Below are 21,276 nucleotides of genomic sequence, written 5' to 3'. Positions count from 1 at the left end.
GAAGTTATTGTTCACAAAATGGCAGTGCGGGGCCCATTTATATCTATCCTATTAAATAATATATAATTGGCAAACAATCACCTCAGTGATATTTCAACACTTGCTAAATTCTGAAAGGTTAAAAAAGCATTTTTTATGCAAAACTGTTAATATAAGCATACATAACATATGTTAAATGAAAAATATTTATTAGAATTAAAAATATGACATTTAATATATTTAAACAAAACACTAATAGAAAAAATACTAATGAAAAATAAGCACCAAATTAGATTTCTTGTTTTAACTTTGCAATTTGCAAGTCAATTGAAGAAACATCTCTGCTCAATTTTTGTTTTTTTGACTCCAAAATTTTAATATGTGCCTTGTTCCTTTTGTCTAATAGTATTTTTTATGTTTATTATCACACAGTTTTTTGTCTTCGAGTGCTCGGTGATATGCACCACGAGCAGATCTGGCATATCATAACATATAAGGAGTTACATTAATATTAATCACACCTCCATTTACTTTTATAGCATCATAAACAGTTTGCACTGCTGTTAAAGAATTTTCCTGCAGATTTTCCACCAACATATCATTATTAACTGAAAATCCACTTTCTACTGTGGAATTGCCATGTGATAAAATTAGAACTAGTTTTACAACACTCCAAAGTTCTTTAAAATCTGAGTTATTAATCAAATCCTTATAAAAGTGATCAAGTCACATTGAAGCATAATTAGTAAAAGCGTCTTTCCAAACACCCTTACTTCTGAATAATAATTCTTTAAACTGCATTTTTGATTTATCTGAAACTGTGGAATTTATCCATTCACTTTCATATATTATATGCAATAACCTCTCCATCCTTTTCTCACATAAAAATTCATTAGACGTAATGAGCTTAGGATCTAATGAAGAAATGTATTTAACTAAGCTATATTTCAATGGGCTTCTTTCAAATATTTTTTATACCAGCTTAACCAAAAATGTTCTGCACCGAGTTCTGAATTCTCTTTTGTTAAGATCAGATACTCCACTTTTAGCTAAACTCGCACCAGCAGCAATACCCACATCTATATCTGCAACATTACAATAAATGTTTTCATCCAGAATATCTATATTTATCAGTTTTTCAGGAGCTTTTGCCTCTCGCAGTATATCTCTTTTGACAAATTTGGAGAGAAGATGACTTAGCATACTATGGAAAGTTGTATATAGAAAGGGGCACAAAGGATCAGCTGTCTGAAATGACTTTAGAAATGGATGTAAATTAACTCCTGCAACCGAAATAAAAAATGAGATTTTTGCCAAAAGTAGCTTATCTTTAACAGCTTCTCTCAGTCTTTTGAATGACACAGTTTTTGGTAGTTCGGATGATTCTACATATTTTTTGACATGATGAAAAATATCAATAGCTCTCTCAGCAACAGGTATGTTTTCACACCATTTTACTTCACAAAACTTCAACGGAAAAGTTGTACAGTTAGTGATGGCAATATAGTCTGCTTGCCAAGCAAGACTGTCTTTACATACTCTATGCATATTTTTAAATAATGCACTTAAATTCCAGTCAGTACCTTTATGGCCAGCTCTAAAGGCACCATGAACAACATGCAAACCACAGGACCCAATATGTAATACATGGCAGGCATCATTATTTGCTAAATTTTCTTTCAAATCTCTGAGGAATTTAAGATTGACATTTGGTCCATCCAATGATACTTGCAGCAATTTCTTTTTATCTAGCTCTGAGGTTCCCTCAAAGAAACTTCTCAGAAGGTCATTGGCAGATACATGTCCCCAAAAAATTGATGTGAGGTATCTTCATTCCTCGCACTGTCCCAAAATCTAACAAAAAGATCCATTTTGCCTCTCTGGACAATTCTATTTAATGCTTCATTGAAGCAAATTACAAATTCAGTGTTCTAAGATCAGAAATGAGCATCTTTTTGAAGTATGGAGCTAAACCAAATGACACTAAATATGACATTTTTGTATGTCCCAGGGTCATAGCTTTAGCTTTATTGCTGTCATCAAACACTTTCTGGAACAGAACAGCAGCAGCATTAAATGCATTATAAGAAACATCTGAAGAAACAAATTTCATAGCCCACAGTAATTCCGCAGCAAAAACTTTGTCCTCAGGTGTGAACGCGTTTAAATTTGATGATTCAGCAACTAGTGCCGAAGACTGCTGTGTTTCAGAACTGCTTTTATCTATGGAGAAATAGTTTTTTAAGTTCATCTTCACAAAAATGATTTTCTTATGTTTTACACTGTTTATGTGGCTTGTAACTGCTTTCCTTCCCATGGTACTAAGCATGATATTTTGTTGGCAAAACGTGCATCTTGCCATGTTAGGAGCTAATTCGATAGGTTGCAACCATGGATTCCACTGAGGATTGAGACTAGAATCTGCCCAACCTGGATTAAAAAATGTCTTTTTTCAGATATTTTGCAGCTAAAAAAAGAAAGAAATCTATTTAATATTTTTAAATAAATTCAAGTATTTTATACTTATTTAGCAACACACATAAGTTAAAAATATGTGCACTAGATTTCGTAATGGTATGTTATCATACTGCCAGAATTAGTTTCACGAGTATGCCACAGAAAATTGCCTGAAATTTGAAAGTATTAACTAATAAGAAATAAATTTAGAAGGATGAAGCAACATTAAATGATATGAATAACATTTAAATAAATTAATTGAAGATTAAAAAGTGAATTACAATAATTAACGGTATTTTGCCAAATATAGTTATATTGAATGGTTAGTCAAGATAACTTGTTATTATTTTGTTTAATTTACTCCAAAATAACAAGGCATTTATAAAAAAAAAAAAAAAATGTTTAAAAGATTTTGTTTTGTATGAGCTTGGAGGAAGGGCACAGCAAAATTGGAAATTTCAAGCAAAAGCAGGATTGATTACTGATTTTTACAACATGAAGTGTATAAAAAAAGAGGGGACAAACATTTTAATATTTACTGTTTGTTTCTGAATTCGGCAACAAGTTTTATCGTCGTTTATTTCTCAAAAATAAATTTTAAATGCGAATTATTTAAAAATCGAAACAACGGAAAACCGAATTCAGAACACACACACACACACAAAACAAAACAAAACCAAAAAAAATGGGGGGAGAAGAATATTTTGCCAATTACAAAACAAAGTCAATTTTTTTAATGAAATTATAAAGTATCAGATTTTTTTGCGTCATTTCAAAGTCCAATAATCATAATACATGCCACCAACGATGTTGAAAAGCTAAACAGTTCAATTTGATTTGTTTAATACTGCACAAAATATGATTCAAAAAGCAACAATAAACTTCTTTTAACTTTAAAAATGCACTGCATGAATTCTTATCATTTTAAAAAGCAAATACGATAGAGTGTTACGTAAACATACATTAAAAAAAATTAATAAGATGTAAAAGATTACAAAATTTAACTTACCAGACTTTTTAACTGAAAACAGAAAAACGTGCTCTCTTAACCACGAGGCATAACTTCATCTCTTTCTTCCGTTCCACATGTGCATACGATTCTTTGTGCGAGCCTCTGAATTCAAGAGGTTACTGGAAACAAAGATACTAGAAACTTTCTTTGCCTTTCTGAAAGACAATCTGGTTAGCGCCGCAAAAATTGGCTCTATGCCAGCTGCCCGAATGACAAGCACGCAATACATAATTCCCCAAGAACGTGATCACTGTCAACATTGGTGCGAAAATCGGTTTTGGGGGGATTGCCGTTATGAAATTCCCTAATTTTTTTCAAATTTTGACTAAAATTGTTAAATTCCCTGATTTTTCCCTGACTTTTTTGGTCAATTTTCGATTTCCCTGACTTTTTTCGGTTTTCCAGATAGCGTGGCAACCTTGTTGTATCTGTGATGGACGCAATTTCTATTTCATTAAAAATGAGAAAACATTTTATTCAAAATTAAAACATTTTTATTGTGATCGTATAGTGACAGGCACACATTAAACAATTGGTAGGCACCATGGTGCCTACAGGCATAGGGTTGGGAACCCTGCTCTAACACTTCCTCTAGCTATTTTCACAGTCTTCAACTGCCCTCAAAGTTTGGTGGAATTACTGACTGAGTAGAATTTTTTAGAATTACTCACGCAATTCTTGTTATCTCACAGCAATTTGTGAATTACTTAACTTTTTGTTATATATACTAAACAGTTTGAATTAATTGAAAAATGTTTGATCAGATTGTGTGTGTGTGTTCTGTCTTATTTTGTTTTGGAAAAAGCAATGATTTTAAATTTTAATGCTTGTTAAGACAGCAAAATAAAAGTTCCATTTCATTTTTATTAATATTTTTTAGAATTAAGAGACATTTCATACTGTTGATACTCTAAAATTATTAGGAAATGGAAAACATTAGGAAATGGTTTTAATAAGTTAAAGAAACCTTGAATAACTTTTAAAATTTCACATAAAATAGCATTACGTTAATATTATTTAATTTTTTTAATATTTTTGCATACATTTTAGCAATCAAAATTAACATTTCAAAGCAGTTTGCAAACTACCTTTCCTGAATTACATGAATATAAAGAACAAAACAATGAACATTAAATACTGGGAAACTTTTTCAGTGTGATATTTCTTGCTGATGACATTCATAAAACTAGCCTTAGAGTTCTAATAGTGATATCAGTAAAAAATTTAAAGGAGCAATTTAGTTATATACACTCTCACAAAAAAAAAAAAAAAAAAAAAAAAAAAATATATGCTCAGAGAAGGAAATAAACTACTATCATGAAACTTAACAGGCATGTACTGTCTGAGGAGATAAACAAGTGATTACAAATTCAAAACAAAACTCATTTATTAATAAGTTATGGCATGAAAAAGGTTACAAATCAGTAAGTAGTATTGGCGTCGCAACAAACCAAGTACGTCACCTATGAACCTCTGCAGAAGATCATGCCATAATCTTTACAAATGTGCAGTTAATTCGCTAATATTACAGGATTCCATGCATGTCCTAAACATGCTCTGCTGGTGAGAGGTCTGGTGACCTGACAGGCCACAGGAGTATGTCATATTGTTGAAGACGTTGTTGGGAGAATCACACAATATGTAGATGAGCATTCTCTTGCTGATAAATGGCACCTGGACAACTTGATAGTATAACACAGTACAACCAGCATCAAAATATCCTCCACGTAACTGCAAGTGGTAACAATATTCTGAAGGATGACTAGAGGTGATGGTGTGTCCCAACAAATCACTTGTCACATTCTGTCATCATATGATGTTGCTCGACAACAAATGCAGGATCGGACCGCTGGCCTGGCCACCTCCACATGCATGTGCAATACATCAGCATTCAGACTGAATTAGGATTCATCACTGAAGAAGATCACACACTTCCAGTTCTTCACACTAAGACTTGCCCAAGTCTGGCAAAAATTCAGTTGATGTGGGGTCAGTGGTAGGCATCTCAATGGATGTCGGCAGCCGATACCAGCATCCTGAGCCAGATTTAGACTTAATAAGGCCCTAAGCTATTTGAGATATGAGGCCCTTTATAAGTCTGTTATAATATATTTTAATACTATATATATTATTCTTTAATTTGGGGGGCAAGAAAGTGGAGGCCCTAAGCTATAGCTTGTGTAGCTTATATGTAAATCCGGCCCTGCCAGCATCGGCTAGTCATCTCCGAATGGTTTTCCATTTCAGAGGCATCTCTAGTCACAATACCATCCATCCAAGTCAACAGACTTGTTTAAATAGCCCTACGGCACAAGCAATCATGCTGTTAAACTCTCCCGGCTGTGCATTTCAAATATGAACCTCGTGTCATTGGTGTTGAAATTTAAATCATTTGCACATCTCTTCCCAGACTACATTCCTGCTGAGTTTAGTGATTGTGGCTCATTGGGTGCATATATTTTTTTGTGACATAGTGTAAAATAAAATGCTGAGTTTGTGTCAAAAAAATCTGTGCCAAAAATTTGTGATATTCGTAAAAAAATAGATAGCTTTTCTCATAAATTAAAAAATTATAAATATGTCTTCAGAATGTTTTTAAAGCGAGGTAGATTTTTTTTTCCATAATCTTTATATTTGGAAAAATAAGCATATTTTCTTTGCATACACTTTTTCTTCTAAGATTTCAAATTTTAGGCACATGTATAAAATCCTTCAGCACTTAAATTTCTGTAATTTATTACATTTGTAAACATTTAAAGTCATATTGACTGAATTTGAAAATTCAGAACATTTTTGTTGTAAAATATATGAGCAATAATCTCTTGTACAGTGCAGCAAAATTTTATATTATAACTGCACTATTTAACATCATCTCATACATATAGAAAGGGACAGTGGCAAGCATTAGGAAGGACATGGGAATTAATGACAGCCCTTTCTTAAATTTGTCCTCTAATTTGAAAGCTTATTGCTCATTTTTTGCTTACTCATTCCAAAAAAAAACCATCTTGCATGTCATAATTATCATTAATCTTTCTCTCCTAGGAACTAGGGTCATCTTTTAAATTCATGTATGCATGCTGTAGATAACCTAAAATTTAAACATATCCTGGAATGTGATTTTGGGGATTTGATAGAAATGGTTTTAACACGAAACTTCATACTAAGTTCCTGTAGAAAGTAAAACATTTAATTAGAATTTGATATTTTGTTTTATAAGATAAAGTTTCGAGTCTTACAGTTAAATTTTTCATATTTCACTCTTATACATACAAAACACTAAAGTATACAATTTTCCATAATAAACAACAATTTTTCAAGGTACTTACAGAAAATTCCGTTGACCATAAAAGTTGGAGAGAATCCCACCAAGCATACTCATTGGCATGGACCAAAAATTTCTAATTGCACTGAAGACAGAAACAAATGTATCCTTTTCTCCACAAAGCTACACTAAATAAATTCATCCATATGATGAATCTCAGTGGTAGCACGTGGTTGCTTCCCCATTGAGTTTTTGTTATGCAGTTGAGCTGAAACCCAGATCATTCAATGTTTTTGGTATAAACTCTAGAATTCATTACAAAATTACATTGGTGGTTAACTTCGAGATGTTCAAATCTTGCAGTTGTTAACTCATCAGGTTATATAACCCTTCCACATTTCTGAATAAATCATAGATTCTTCTTCAATATTTTCTTTTACTGTTTGCAAAAGGGTAGTCACTTTCTCACTATGAACTCTTATGATATAATACTTGTTTTTCTCCCAGCAAATTCTTCCCAACATCCATTGCTCGGGTTTTCTACCTTCTTAAAAGGCTTTCATTAATTTTAAACTACATGGTTAGCATATCCAATTTTTTTCTTTGGTCTTGATAAATGGCTGTGTGCGCAAACTTCTCCTAGGTACTAATTTATAACTCTCTCGTAACTTGAATCTAATGGTTCTTTTCCCCATTCAATAGTCGCTAAATCTTGAAACCAGCTTAGATGAACCTGAATACAAAATTTAAATAGCAGAAATCTCACATCATGTACCTTTGCGAGTCTGAACATTGTGATGCCACTGCTTGTACGTTTTCAAGTGTATTAAAGTGCCGTATCATGCCCCTTACCACTTTTCATTAATTTCACATTTAATATTTTTTAAATACTTTGCTGCATCTGCTTTGTAGCGGGCAGGTTTCAAGTTTTAATAGTCCCCCTTAAACTAAGACCCCCCCCAAAAAAAGAGAAAAAGAAATGAGTAGGAAAAAAGAACTTACAAAATTTTTTAAATTTTAGTTTAAAGATCAAGATTACACAAAACCAAATGTTTTTGAAGAGTGGCTTTTCCATTACTGGCAAAAAAATTGCTTTTTTTTTTTTTTTAAGGGGGTGAAAAAAGTCCATGGAATTTTTCGTATGTACCTTTTTCAACTGCGATATAAATTACTAAACAGTTTATTAAAAAAGGGGTGCTGAGAATTCGTTACAAAAATACAACATGAATACATTATAAAAATTCCTTACTGGTAACGTAGAACAGAGTTCAAGGTACTTAGCAGCTCGCTGCTCTTCCTCCTTTAATTTTTGATTAGCATACCATATGTAGTTGACAACACCATATTCTTTTAAATACTGAGGAGCTTCTGCTTTATAGTAAGCTTCTGTTGCATCCAAGTATGCCCTTTCAAAATTATCTCGATAAATTTCATATTTATCTTCATTTAAGCACAAGGCAACTGTTGGAACAAACACAAAAAAAAAAAAAAAAAAAAAAAACATTAAATCCACCAACATCTCATACATGCACAGTCAAAGCTGACTTTACATGAAAATTTAAATACATGCATTACTGAAATCTTGGCAGTTATTTAAGAATTCAGTTTTAGATGTGTGGAAAGAACAGCTGAAAGAAAGGAACCTGGATTCGACTTTTAAGCTCTCCGCTAAGTCTAATACAGGAAAAATTCCAACTAAATATTATTTCTAGAAATTGTATTTAATATATCAATTTATTTCAATACATCTTTTCTCAAAATAATTGTTTATATACTATGATGACATATCTAACATAGCATGTTCATCGGTAAATTCTTAATGATAGCAGAGAATTACAGAATCAGTAAATTTCAGCAACAAAATGAATAAATGAAGTTTTCATAAAATCTCAATAAGGCATTTATAATTTTCCAATAACTGATATCAGAAAAAAATGTGTGGACTACTTCAAGGAAGTAAAAGAGAAACCAAATCAAGAGCTAACAAAGAAAAAATGATTAATCAGGTGCCTCATTATTATTTTTTAATTCACAAACATATTAGTGTGCAAAACTTAAGCAATGTTTATAATTTTGGCTGCAGTTCTACAAAAAATCAACTGGGAGACAAGAAATTCATACTACAAAGGCATAATGTAGTATTTAAAGAATACTACATTCTTTATTTATACATTTATACATTTAAAGAATACTAATTAATTTAAAGAATACTTATTTATACATTTAAAGAATACTACATTTAAAGAATGTAGAAAGTACAGCAGGGAAAAAAAAAAAAAAATTCATAGGCTGCATACCATATAGAATGAATAGAAACGGCGTTAAATGGCATTGGTACAAGGTAGCACAGCACAATTGTCTGATCAAGACAGACAACAGCAAACCAAACAGCCTTAGTGACGGATATGAGCAGTCCTAACTGCAATGGTTTCAATGACTCATCAATAATTCAGAGACTCATCAATAATTTCACAGCTGTATGTTGAAAAATGAATTTGTTACTAAATTTTGCATACCAGTGTACAATAGTGTCAGACATAATTATTTTTAATTAATAAAGAGCACTGCAAAAAATTTATCTCAAATAAAAAATGTCTATAATTTTGAACACTCTCAGAACCAAGAGAAGTGAATATTGTCAACTATGTCCCCTACCCTTATGTTTTGGTGAAATGTTTTTCCCTCAAATATAATAGTATTTTTCCCTCAAATATAATCCCTCAAATAGCAACAGAAATCACTTTAAAAGAAACAAAAACATTCAGATTTGGAACATGCTTTGTCTTCTTTAATTCTATATCATTTGAAATTTTTTGTGATCACGACAACTTTGGGCGAAACCATAATTTAATGCATATTTTTTAATGAATTTGTGAGATCTATAACACAAATAAAAAGTCATCATTTGTATGCTAAATGTTATTTTTGTAGACTCAAAATTTATAGTAGCTTTAGAAAAAACAGCCTATACACACACACACACACACACATATATATATATATAGTACAAAGTTCGAAATCTGGACTCTTTGGGACTTCGGAGATTCTGGATTTGGGATTTTTCCAGATATTAGAACAGCAGTTTAAATCTAATAAGACTGCATGTAGAAATTATAAAATTAAAAATATGAAATCATGATTTATGAAATAATGAACTATTTATGATCTAAAGGGTATCAAAATTTTAAAAAAAAAATTAAACTTAATATTTATTTGTTTATCTTATTAAACATTTCTTTCAATGTAAATTGTTTAAGTTGCTTTGTTTTTGTGCTAATACTTTCTCTTTAACTCTGTAGACAGGCATAATCTCTTGTTCAGTTACATTGTTGAAGTCCTGTAACTGCTGTTTCGAGAATTCCGACTAACTTGTCAATCGAAATTTTCTCGTTTTCAGTAACTTCTCTGTCACTTTCTTCACTATCACTATCACTTTCTTTCTTCACTTATATCTATCACTATTTCTTCACTATCACCATGGTATTTTCTGGATCTAGAACCATACTACAGATTTCGCCATTCGTTAATTGATTGATGATTGAGAAGCATTGTCATCACAATGAAAAACTTCTTTTATATCATCTTCATTTATTACTGCTTCTCTAAATTTCTTTACAAAAATCTGTTAATTGTAAAATTTCACCTTTGTTTTGCAATATCCAAAAACCTTTAGAATTAGTGGCTATCATCATCAAATTTAGCTATCCTTCACTATACATATTTGGCTATGCATCATGCGCTTGGCGACTAATGACAAGTTGTTCCGTTAAATTTTATCTCGCTTCTATTGCGCACTGTGACAATTAAGCCTGAATTGTATTAGTTTAGTTATTTATTATACTTATGTCTATTTCTTGCACATGCTTTTAAGGCTTATCAGAGTTCTGAATAAATAAATTCCCACATATATTTAAGTCTTATTGACAGCTGGCGCTAGATATCTTACCACCTGATGCAGCCTGTGGTTCCTAAATTCTGCGACTCGGCGTGGCCATACGAGCCCTGGCACTGGTTCTGGGTTTATATGAATAATAAATCAGTTATTCTTAATTCAAATAGCCCTAAGAAGAGGCTCAAACTCGGAATGATTTTTTTTTTTTTTTTTTTTTTTCCTGGAATTTTGGATTACAGTCCAAGATTTGTAGGTATGATACTTGAAAGTAGGGATGAGAGAAAAAGGTGATGCTACATCATTTCCGGCTTGTGCTTTGTGAGTACAGCTAGCATTTTGTTAGTATGAATATAATATTTATTAGTCTTATTTTCATTGATCGTCTGCTCTTTTTTAATTTTGATTACCTAATTTTAAAAATTCTGCGCTAAATTTAAATAAGATGTGGAAAGAAATATTACTTGTTCTTTATACAAAATGGAATTAAAACTAAATTGTTCTTTCACAAGTGGCTACAATACTCTTTTCATATAAAGACAGGTCTTTTAAAGCTCCATCAAAATATATCATACTGAAACACATTATTTAGTTTGTGTACCAGATTTAAAAAAAAAAAAAAAAAAAGTTAAATAACTATGTTTCGTTGCTATCATATTATCGGTGAATATTATAAATATCAAAAATTTACTGTTACAATTTTCTACAATACCTCAAGTAAATAAACACTTTACAGTTACTTATTGTAACTTCATGTAATACTCAGTTACTTTACCGAAATAAAGAGTTCTAGTAAATATTAGATTTTGTTGGAATAAACAAGAATATGTAATTTCCCCAAAACGTTATGCTTTAAGAAAATTTTAAATAAGCATACAATGCGTAAATTTTACATTTCAAAAGGTATTTCTCTTCAAAATATTTTTGTTTCATGAATTGATAAAAATTATTCCGTCCTTGAACAAAATGTTCAATAAAACACAGAGCATAAAAATACACAGTGAAACTCCATCCACGGTTTAGGAAAAAGCCAGCGAGTGTATCTCTAATGCCCACTAAAAGCCATTCCGCAATCTAAACTCTTTCCGTTGCAAGACATTCCGGAACCTTTCCTTTTTCTTCCTCTTACCCGAGTAAATTGAACTCATCCAGTTAACAAAAGCAGCCATTCTGGGATTGCCAGTCTAGTACAAAAGCAGCCATTCTGGGACTGGCGGTCTAGTATACCTCTAAATGTTATCATTGGGTTTATGAGTATTATCAACAAAATTTATTTATATGGAAAGAAATTTTTGGTAAATTTTTCCTTGTCAACAATTTTTAGTGCATTTAACTTAAATCTGTAATTATCGCCAAGCATAATGTGAGCATAAAAAGTTACCATACTCCTTTATTATTCAATTACTAACATAAAAAAAAATTGTTTAGGCATGGCTACATAATTCATTACTCAAGTTGTCATGTTTTGATAAACATGTGGTGAAAGGAAGGTATAATAAATACTGATTCGCCAGGTTGACGTCAGATCAGCGATGTATCTATGTGGAATGTTTAAGTTTGAGATGCGTGCCAAGCAGATATGCAGCAACGAAGCCAAATTACTGATCGTACAAATTTATGCTAAAATGATTGTTTCTTCAATAACAAGGTATTTTATTTAGTGCTGAAGTGAAATTAAGAATAAGGACTTTCCAGATGTTTTATTACACGCGAAAGGGGGAAAATCAAATGCGCATGTGTAAAGCCTACCAGAAAAACGTTGTTGTTGGTTTTGAGGTTTGGATTTTAGATCGTTCCAGATAATGAACGTCAGATTTCGGACTTTGTACGTTTACATATTTCTGTATTCCCCCCAGATTTTTTTCAGCATATGATTTAACAATTTCTTATTAACAGTAACAATATAAAATATATGCACAAACGGAAACTTATTTTGTGTAAATAATAAGAATATTATTCAAATTGATAAGTTATTTGAAATATATAATGCAATAGTATTATTGTGTATTTATGTGTGCTTTTCAGCGAAATATATTTATGACTCACGCCATATATCTTTAGAAACAGCATACATTGCATATTTTTACCTCTTGGTTTTCAAGCAGTAAACTTAATAGGTTAAATGGGATACAGAGTAACTATGGTATGTATATACTGCATCACAGAAAAACTATTTAATTCATAATATCCAATTCTGCTGACCTCTGTACTTCATTTGCTCTGAAAATAAGGATAATATTATCATAATAAAATCCCTAGCCAGAAAAAGAAAGGGGGAAAGAACATGTAGCTCATTTTTAGGTTTTTTATTTCAAATCCTGAACAGTTTACAAGCAAGAAATTCAGTAGCGTAAATTTTTTAATCTTTTTTTCACCTATATTTCTGAATAAAATAAAGTATATCACAAAAAAATCCATTTAAGCTTTGAAGTTCATTTTTAAATAATAATAATACCATATGATTCTCTAACTCCTATCACCAACTGTGAATCAATAACCTCTCCAGTTCTCTCAGCATGGACAAGTTTCATTGCACTATTTTGAAGCCTATGCTTAATGTTCGAAAAAATACTCTGATTCCATCTCTCCAGCAGTGCCTGTAAATACAAAAGCAACAAATGTTTTTAAATATACACTTACTTGTAAACTTACTTTGACAGATTTCAGAAAAAGCAAAAATTAAATATCAACAACCTTTCGAATTCCATTCCTCTTAAATGAAGGGAATTTGCCAGCTACTGCAGCTTCCAAATGTGAAAATGGCATAAGCAAATAACTGCACTGAGTAGAAAACTTTCTCCATTCTACTATATAGGCTTTCAGCAAAGCTTCATCTTGTTGAACAGAAAGAACATACTAAAAAAGATACCAATCAATTAACATATAAATGCAAACCAAGAGATAATATTTTTGAAAATGAGCCAGTATTTATGACATTTTCTAACAGAGATTTGATAATACTAAAAATACCACATATATCACTATTAAACTATTCTTCACGGTTCGTACACATTTCCTTATATGAAAATTAAGGACTTTTAAGGACCATCAAAGAAAAAATTAAGGACCTATCAGGAAACAAAAAAATGAATAGAATAAAGCAATTATCCATACAACCGACTTCATGCTTGTAATTTCACTTTAAAAAACTAACAGAAGTGTGTATTATGCACTATTATTAAATTCAACTTAATACTTACCATAAAACAATTTTGAAAATTAAACTAACTCCCTACAAGTTATGAAGTAGATAACATTAAATGAGGAACATAATTTCTTGAAAAACATGTATAAGTGTATTTTACACTAATAACAGTCACTATTTTAGAGATTTACATGATTATTATTTAACTTATTTGATATTTATTTAAACATAGTCAACTACTATTATAATCACAATGTAAGAATATTTTGCAGATTAAAATAACTGATTTGTAAACATACAATTTATTTCCTTGGTTTTTTGAAAGATACTAGAATAATAAACTGTACAATAAAAGATACAAAACATTTGTGCTTTTTTTAAATCTGAAATCTTCCTTTTCTTTAACTATTCTTCTAAGTTCATTTGCTTTGATAAACAAATCAATGTTCCTGATGGTCTCAGCTTTATCTGCTAAAGCATCTACTTCTTCATTAATGTCTTTAATGTCCCTTTGAGGAAAGTTTTTCTTCTGCTTCATATAATCAATTTCTTCTTCAATAATATTTCTTTTCCTCTTTGAATTTTCAGATTTAGTTAAAGATTTTTGTTCTTCTAAATACTGAACTTCTAAATAACGAACTCCACTTCTTGCAGAAGCTGCTGCTGATCTCATTTCTTTATTAATTTCGATATTAAGAACACCTCCAGAAAATTTTATGTAATCAAATACTGTGCGTTGAAAAATGTATGATGAGTCACTTAAATTTTCAAATTCAATTGCTTTATTTACAGAGAAGCCCCTTTCCACAGAGGCCTGTTCATGTGACAAGATAAGAATACTTGTCACAGTGAATACTTGAATAGTGAAAATATACATTTTTTACTATATATATATAATTTATTTCCTAAACAATATAGATTAATTGATTATATTATCTCCTAAGTTTAATTAAAGTAGAATTATTTTAAAAGAGTGAATCCATACTGGTAAGTTATATTTTGAAAGATGTATATATATATATATATATAAAGTCCGAGATCCGGACATCTAATATCTGGAATGATCTAAAATCTGGACCTCAAAGCCACCACCAACCAATTGCGCATTAGATTTTTTCCCTCATCATAAAAAAAATGCCAGAAATCCGATTCTTAATCTTAGTTTGGTGCTAAATAAAATATCTCATTATTGAAGAAATAATTATTTTAGCATAAATTTGTGTGATTAGTAACTTGACTCCATAGCTGCGTATCTGCTTGGCATAATCTCAAACCGAAACATTTGTTAATTTTACACCAACTAATATTTTATATCCTTGATGCCGAAATCGCGAATCATTATTTATTGTATTTTGCTTTCATCACCGCATGTTTATCAACGAATGACAACTTGAGTGATGAATCATGCAGCGATGCCAAATAACAGAGTATTATACGATTACAGATTTAAATTTAATGCGCTAAAATGTTGACAAGGGGAGATTTAGCAGAAATTTCTTTCCTTATGCTAAAAATAGATTTTGTTAATGATACTCATAGGACAAACGATTATATTTAGTGCTATTTGAATTAAGAATAACTGATTTGTTATTCACATAAAGCCAGAACCAGCTCCAGAGCTCGCATGGCCGCACCAGGCGGCAGAATTTAGCGAAGTTAAACAGAAGTTTTTCATTGCAATGACAATGCCCAATCATCAATCAATTAACGGAGGGCGGAATCTGTAGTATGGTTCTAAATCCAGAAAATACAGCTACCGATAGTGAAGAAAGTAACAGAGAGGTTACTGAACGAGAAAAAATTTTGATTGACAAGTTATTCGGAATTCTCGACACAGCAATTACAGGACTTGAACAATGGAACTTAATAACTGAACAAGAAATTATATGTCTATAGTATTAGTCTAAAGTATTAGCAGAGAAAACAAATCAAACAACTCACATTGAAAGAAATGTTTATTAAAGTAAACATATAAATATTAAGCTCTTTTCTTTGGTAAATTTTGATACCCTTTAAATCATAAATGCTTCATTATTTCATAAATCACGATTTCATATTTTCAATTTTATAATTTCTACGTGCCATCTTAGTAGATTTAAAATGATCTAATATCCGGAAAAATCTCAAATCTAGGATCGCCGAAGTCCCGACGAGTCCAGACCTCGGACTTTGTACACTGTATAAATATATATATATATATATATATATATATATAATACGGAATGTATATTTTCAGTTAAACTTCTACCCAATAACTTTAGTAATTCATGAAAGTTAATTTTGCGTCTAGTTAATTCAGGAAAATTAGTTTCAATTAGTTGTTTTCAGCTTTAAAAATATTTAAAAAATTTTAATTAGTTATTTTCAACTAATAATTGTATCGCCATTAGCAAAAATTATGCATTACTATCAAAAACATAGGTTTAAACCAAATACTTAATTGTCTATTGAAGCTTCAAAACGTATTTCCGAACTTCACTTTTTCTCAGCTAGCGTTACCGATTTTGCCCTTGGCGACCTAAAATCGAAATGGAGCCAACAGATTTCCCGCGAAATCGATAACAGACCCTCTGCAGAAATAAACTCATAATCCCGATATCCCATACATATAGTATGTGCAAAAGAGAATAAACTCCGTAGAAGGTGATAAAAAATTAATTTATGGCTTAATTGAAACAAACACAGAAATTAAGCTAAGCAAAACCGTGTAAAAACAAATTGAAATGATAAAACGAAACTTAATTTTAATGTGAATTTTCAGTGCTGACTCTCCCATTCTAGAAATTTCAATTTGTTTCAGACAAAGACCACATTTAAGGATTGCCATCCATCAATATCCAGTCTTTGTAGTCAGCTTGATGAAGCCACAGTTTATTGAAAATGCACTTTCCAGGCATCTCGTTCCTATTGGCGTCGGAAGGGTTGTGGCCTTCCAGGTTGGAATTGCTCTAGTTTTGGCAAATATTTTCAGAATCTCCCCCCTCCCTTTTTTTTTCTCGAGCACCTTCATCATCACTTTCGCCTCTTAAAGAACTTCCAGCTTCACGCTTTCGTCACAGTCTGCCTAAATTTATGGATAACACCTGTTTCGAAAGATTGCGTGAATAGCCAATCAGACACCGATACTTTCGTTCGGGTAGCTAATTGTTTTTTTTAATCGTTTGCAATGCAAATCCGCCAACAGATTAGTTAAGAGCTGTGTAATTTTAATTCCATATTCATGAGAAATCGTAATTCACACTTAGAATGGCAATCATTAGAAATAATAAGAAATGTCAAATGAGCAAAATTAAGGATCGTTTATTCCTTTTGGCCAAAATTAAGGACTTTTAAGGACCGTACGAACCCTGTTCTTTAACAAAATACCAACCTGCTAAATATATGTATGCATTTATGTATCATTACAGTATGCGGTGGCATAAAATTTATACAAAATAATTAGGGAAAGACTTTTTGATCAACATCTACAAAAACATAAATATCTACACTAATGAGTACAAGCATACTTAGAGGTAACAAAAAGTGGAATACGCAATATTTTTCTTCCATTCTAAGATACCATTATTTTATCACACCTCTCTTTAACTTCAGTATCACTATCAAGGGAGGAGGGGAAGATTTTTCATTTTAATAAAATAAAATAAATGAAATAACAAAATTCAAACACATCTAGCAAACATTTCTTTCTTAAATTATGTTTGATTTATTAATGACAATATATCTGTTTAAGATTAGGAAAAATCTATTACTCAAAGATGCTTTCCATTTTTAAAGACATCCATATGGGGGAAAAACATGCATCTTAAAATCAGAGAAATATGAAATTATGCCTAGCTTCTTTTCCCCAAGTACAAAATACTATCCCATGAGAACTTAAAAAGAACACAAGATTCTTTTGATCATTTCAACATGACATCATAAAGAATATCATCTCGGATGAATCACAGATAGATGTGTATTACACTCTAAGAGGAGAAAAAAAACTGAATATTCAGTTCTTTTCTTGGATTTGAAGCAAAACCTTTTGGCATATACAGTCAGCCTCTACTAATAAAAGAAATGATTAATTCTGCATGGTTAATAATTCATGGTAAATATGTAAATGACAAATGCAGTTCTGGTTCTTTTCAGCACTCAAATGCAGACAATTCCTCCTGCATTATTAAATGTGGTCAAAAGATTTATTAAGAAAGGTATATTATTCGCTGGATACTTTATTGCAATTACATTCCCCTTAATGCTAAGAATGTCCTTGAAAAGTATCACAATTTTTTATAAAGCATCAAAGCAATAGGTCTGAGTATTTAAAAAAAAATAACAACATTATATGTATATTAAATAAATGAATAAATATACAAAGCGAAAAACAGTTCAAGCCTAAATATAATTACATATATACATATATGTAAGAAAAATAATGAATATGTAAAAGATTAAATTATTTATGTTTTATTTATTTAAAGAAAAATAAATCCTGGTGCACCACAAAGTATTACACGAGACATGCAAATCGTAAGTAAAAAAGGCAAAATTGTAAGTAATAACATCAGTTTTCAATAATACAATGAAATCATACACAAAGAGGAAAAAAAACACACAAAAAAAAGTAAATACAAAAGTATAAAAATGTATAAAGAAATCTTTTACAATGTTTAAAATAAAAGTCAACAAAATCGTTGAAAGCTCAGTAGGCCAAAAAGATTAAATTAGCAACGTAAATTTCCCTTCTCTATTCTAAAAATAGTAACCCCTCTCTGTACTGCGTCATTTCGAGACTATTCTATGCCATATGATTCTTACGTAATTATGATGATGTAAATGGAACTAAAACTCAGCCAGCCAATAATAATTTTACAGCAATATTGACTGTCCAATCAGAATGCTTTGAAAACCAAAACTAGCTCAGTTTGACTTAGATTTCATCCTGAACATTACGCACTTGCTTTCTATGCTTTGGCCTGGCCACACTGCAGACTGTCTGCTTTTTCTTTCTTATTGCAAATTTATCTAAAATGTAAAATCTCTTGGAATAGGTACAATCAATGTGCCAACTTGATTTTCACCGCAACATGTTTGCTAAAATAAAAAATGAAGATTTAAACCTGCATTCGCCTCCAATTTCCTAGTCATTATGGATCAGCACTTCTACGCTATATTATGAGCACAAGGAAAAGCCGGAACACTGTCGAATTGTGCTTAGATCCATATTGAACAAGAATTTTGATTGCATAGTATCTAAAGAACTTGGCAGTCGTGGCAATTTTAATTCCATTTTCATTTGCAATTGATAATTTGTTGCCACAATCACTTGGCACTCTAGTCGTGCCTTTCCACAGAAGATTTACATTTTTGATATTGTTGAGATGGAAAGCAAGCCAGCGAAATTACATCTTAGCAGAGTAGAGAGCAAAGCTGAAGTGCATAGTTATGCAAGATGGAAGCACACGAAGAGAAAAGTTTTGGTTTGCAATTCGGTGATTGGCAAGAGGCATCTGCATTAAGGATTACGTAAGATCGCATGATTAATTTAAATGATGCAGTTTCGACTTAAGTGCTATTTTTAGGACAGATAGATGAAGTTTCCAAATGAAATAGAAAATAAAAGAGGTTATAGTGAATTAAATTTAGAAGTTTGCTTTCATATTTTTTTATCTTACATATATATATATTTATTATACCTTATATAGATATATATATGTAAGATATAATAAAATATGATGGCTACTACACTGAGAAATAATTGGCAGCCTCAGAATGACTATTCTAAATTTGGTGTTCATCCCCTAAGTTCATCTTTTCTCCCAAATTTGAGATCTCTCCAAGATCATATGACCGTTATATAAACGGCTTGCAAAGAGAACTAAAACCTAAAATTAACCAATTGTGCTTGGCTGTACATATATGTACCTGCCTAATATAAATGCTGCTTCGCGCGCAATTATGTCATTCATTTTCATAACTTCTCTTGCACTGCAAAACCTCTGTGCTGCTATGCATAATTGTCCTCCTTTGTTCCTGATCTAAGATGACATAGTATGGTGTCAACCTATGTACACTGCGCAAAAAAAAAAAAAAAAAAGGGGGGGGGACAGTTCTATATCTGCCTTTTCGGCTGAGCCGATTCACAAAATTCAAATTGTGTTCTTCATGTCTCAAAAGCGCGACTTAGGATATATATTACATTTATATATACAGTAGACTCCCGATTATTCGTAGGCGAATTATGCACAGAGCGGATTATCCGCGCATGACATAAAGTTTCCCCCCCCCCAAGCGTAAAGCAAAGAAAATAAAAATGTTCACAAAACTGAGTGAAATGTTAAATTTACTAAACATCGTGCTTATTTATGGCAAAAATATCCCAGGCCTTCTCGGAACCTTACCCTCGGCCCCTATGATGAGTAAGTGATTACTCACCCTTGCAGTGCTCGCTTCACCACCCTTTCTCATCTTAATCTTACTGACACATCCACTTCCTTTCACTCGGCATTGTTAGTTTAAGCCTAATAGTGTTTGCGAACCAGTCCGAGTTAAATTTCTTTTGATGCGTCTTTTGGCTAGTTGACTCGTTCTAAGTAGCGACATGGAATTCGAGAAATTGAACTTCATTGGGAGAAACTTAGTGGTGAATAACAAGCAGCCGACGATTTCCACCATGAATTTGAAGAATTTGTTTTAAAAGAACAGCTATCTTTTGAACATATTTACAATGCCGACAAATCGGGACTTTTGTGGAAATATCTTCCCACTCACACTTTAGCATCTGAAAGTGAAAGTAAAGCAGCGGGTCATAAAAGCAGCAAGGAAAGGATCACTATCATGTCTTAATGTAATGCTACCGGTGAACATAAACTTAGACTTTTTGTCATTGGAAAGTAAAAAAAAAAAAAAAAAAAAAAGAGAGAGATCTTTTAAAGCCACAAGGATAGAAAATTTGCCCATTGATTAATTTAACCCCCCCCCCGATATAATGTAAACAGTTCCGGGTGGTGAGAACATCGATGCTGAAAACATTAACGAGTGGTTGGAGTGTGACGTCAACGAACCTGACTTCGAACACTTGATAGATGATGAAATTGTGAAGACGGATTACTGAGCTATTTGGAAGAACAAGACGACACAGAGTTGGCCAAGAAACTTATGCTACGAAAAATGCAATCTCAGATCAAGAGAAAATGCTTCCAACAAAGCACTTTTCTGTTTTCATTAACAAAATGCATTTTAGGTTAGTTTTGAGTGATATACTAAAATATTAAGCATTAGTTAAACATTTCCTGCTGTTTATTTTCCGTTTTATTGTAAATAAAACAATTTTTCAAAGTTGGAATGACTGTTTTCTCTTTTGCTATACCCGGTTTTAGCTTTTTTCGGATTATGCGCGATTTTCGTTATCCGCGGCGGCCGCACCACCCTATTCTGCGGATAATCAGGAGTGAACTGTAGCTCTATTCTAACACAGTTATTTTGACACAAAATTGGACTTTTTCTGAAATAACATACCAATTTTTTTCCATATTTCGATTCTACGA

General features: G+C 31.6%; 2 protein-coding genes across 14 annotated transcripts in view; both read right to left on the bottom strand.

Moving 5' to 3' along the window:
- Nucleotides 1-21,276, bottom strand: part of LOC146994835 (cullin-5-like) — a 155,836-nt gene that overhangs the window by 44,480 nt on the left and 90,080 nt on the right. For 12 of the 13 annotated variants that reach the window (XM_085826231.1, XM_085826226.1, XM_085826225.1 and 9 more), the window contains 3 exons: nucleotides 13,297-13,458; nucleotides 13,058-13,199; nucleotides 7,963-8,174 (listed from right to left, as the gene is read on the bottom strand). In XM_085826231.1, the coding sequence (XP_085682357.1) occupies nucleotides 7,963-8,174; nucleotides 13,058-13,199; nucleotides 13,297-13,458 (516 nt within the window). Of the gene's footprint in view, nucleotides 1-7,962; nucleotides 8,175-13,057; nucleotides 13,200-13,296; nucleotides 13,459-18,394; nucleotides 18,667-21,276 lie in introns of those variants that run through there. The other variant, XM_085826238.1, reaches the window with a different exon arrangement.
- On the bottom strand, nucleotides 1,808-3,580 carry LOC146994837 (uncharacterized). The gene is made up of 2 exons (XM_085826239.1): nucleotides 3,446-3,580; nucleotides 1,808-2,446 (listed from the first exon to the last, which is right to left on the bottom strand). Exon 2 carries the CDS (start codon nucleotides 2,339-2,341, stop codon nucleotides 1,895-1,897), a length of 447 nt encoding a protein of 148 aa, XP_085682365.1. The 5' UTR covers nucleotides 2,342-2,446; nucleotides 3,446-3,580; the 3' UTR covers nucleotides 1,808-1,894.

This window comes from Stegodyphus dumicola, chromosome 11 (genome assembly GCF_044657685.1).
Source record: "Stegodyphus dumicola isolate Sdum_Otavi_A_Nest chromosome 11, ASM4465768v1".
NCBI lineage: Eukaryota > Metazoa > Arthropoda > Arachnida > Araneae > Eresidae > Stegodyphus > Stegodyphus dumicola.
Note: the sequence above shows the minus strand (reverse complement) of the source record. Positions and strands in the feature narration are given on the sequence as shown.

Bases quoted from the DNA above. Each gene is read 5' to 3' on its own strand.
- LOC146994837 (XM_085826239.1), bottom strand. From the start codon at position 2,341: ATGGCAAGATGCACGTTTTGCCAACAAAATATCATGCTTAGTACCATG.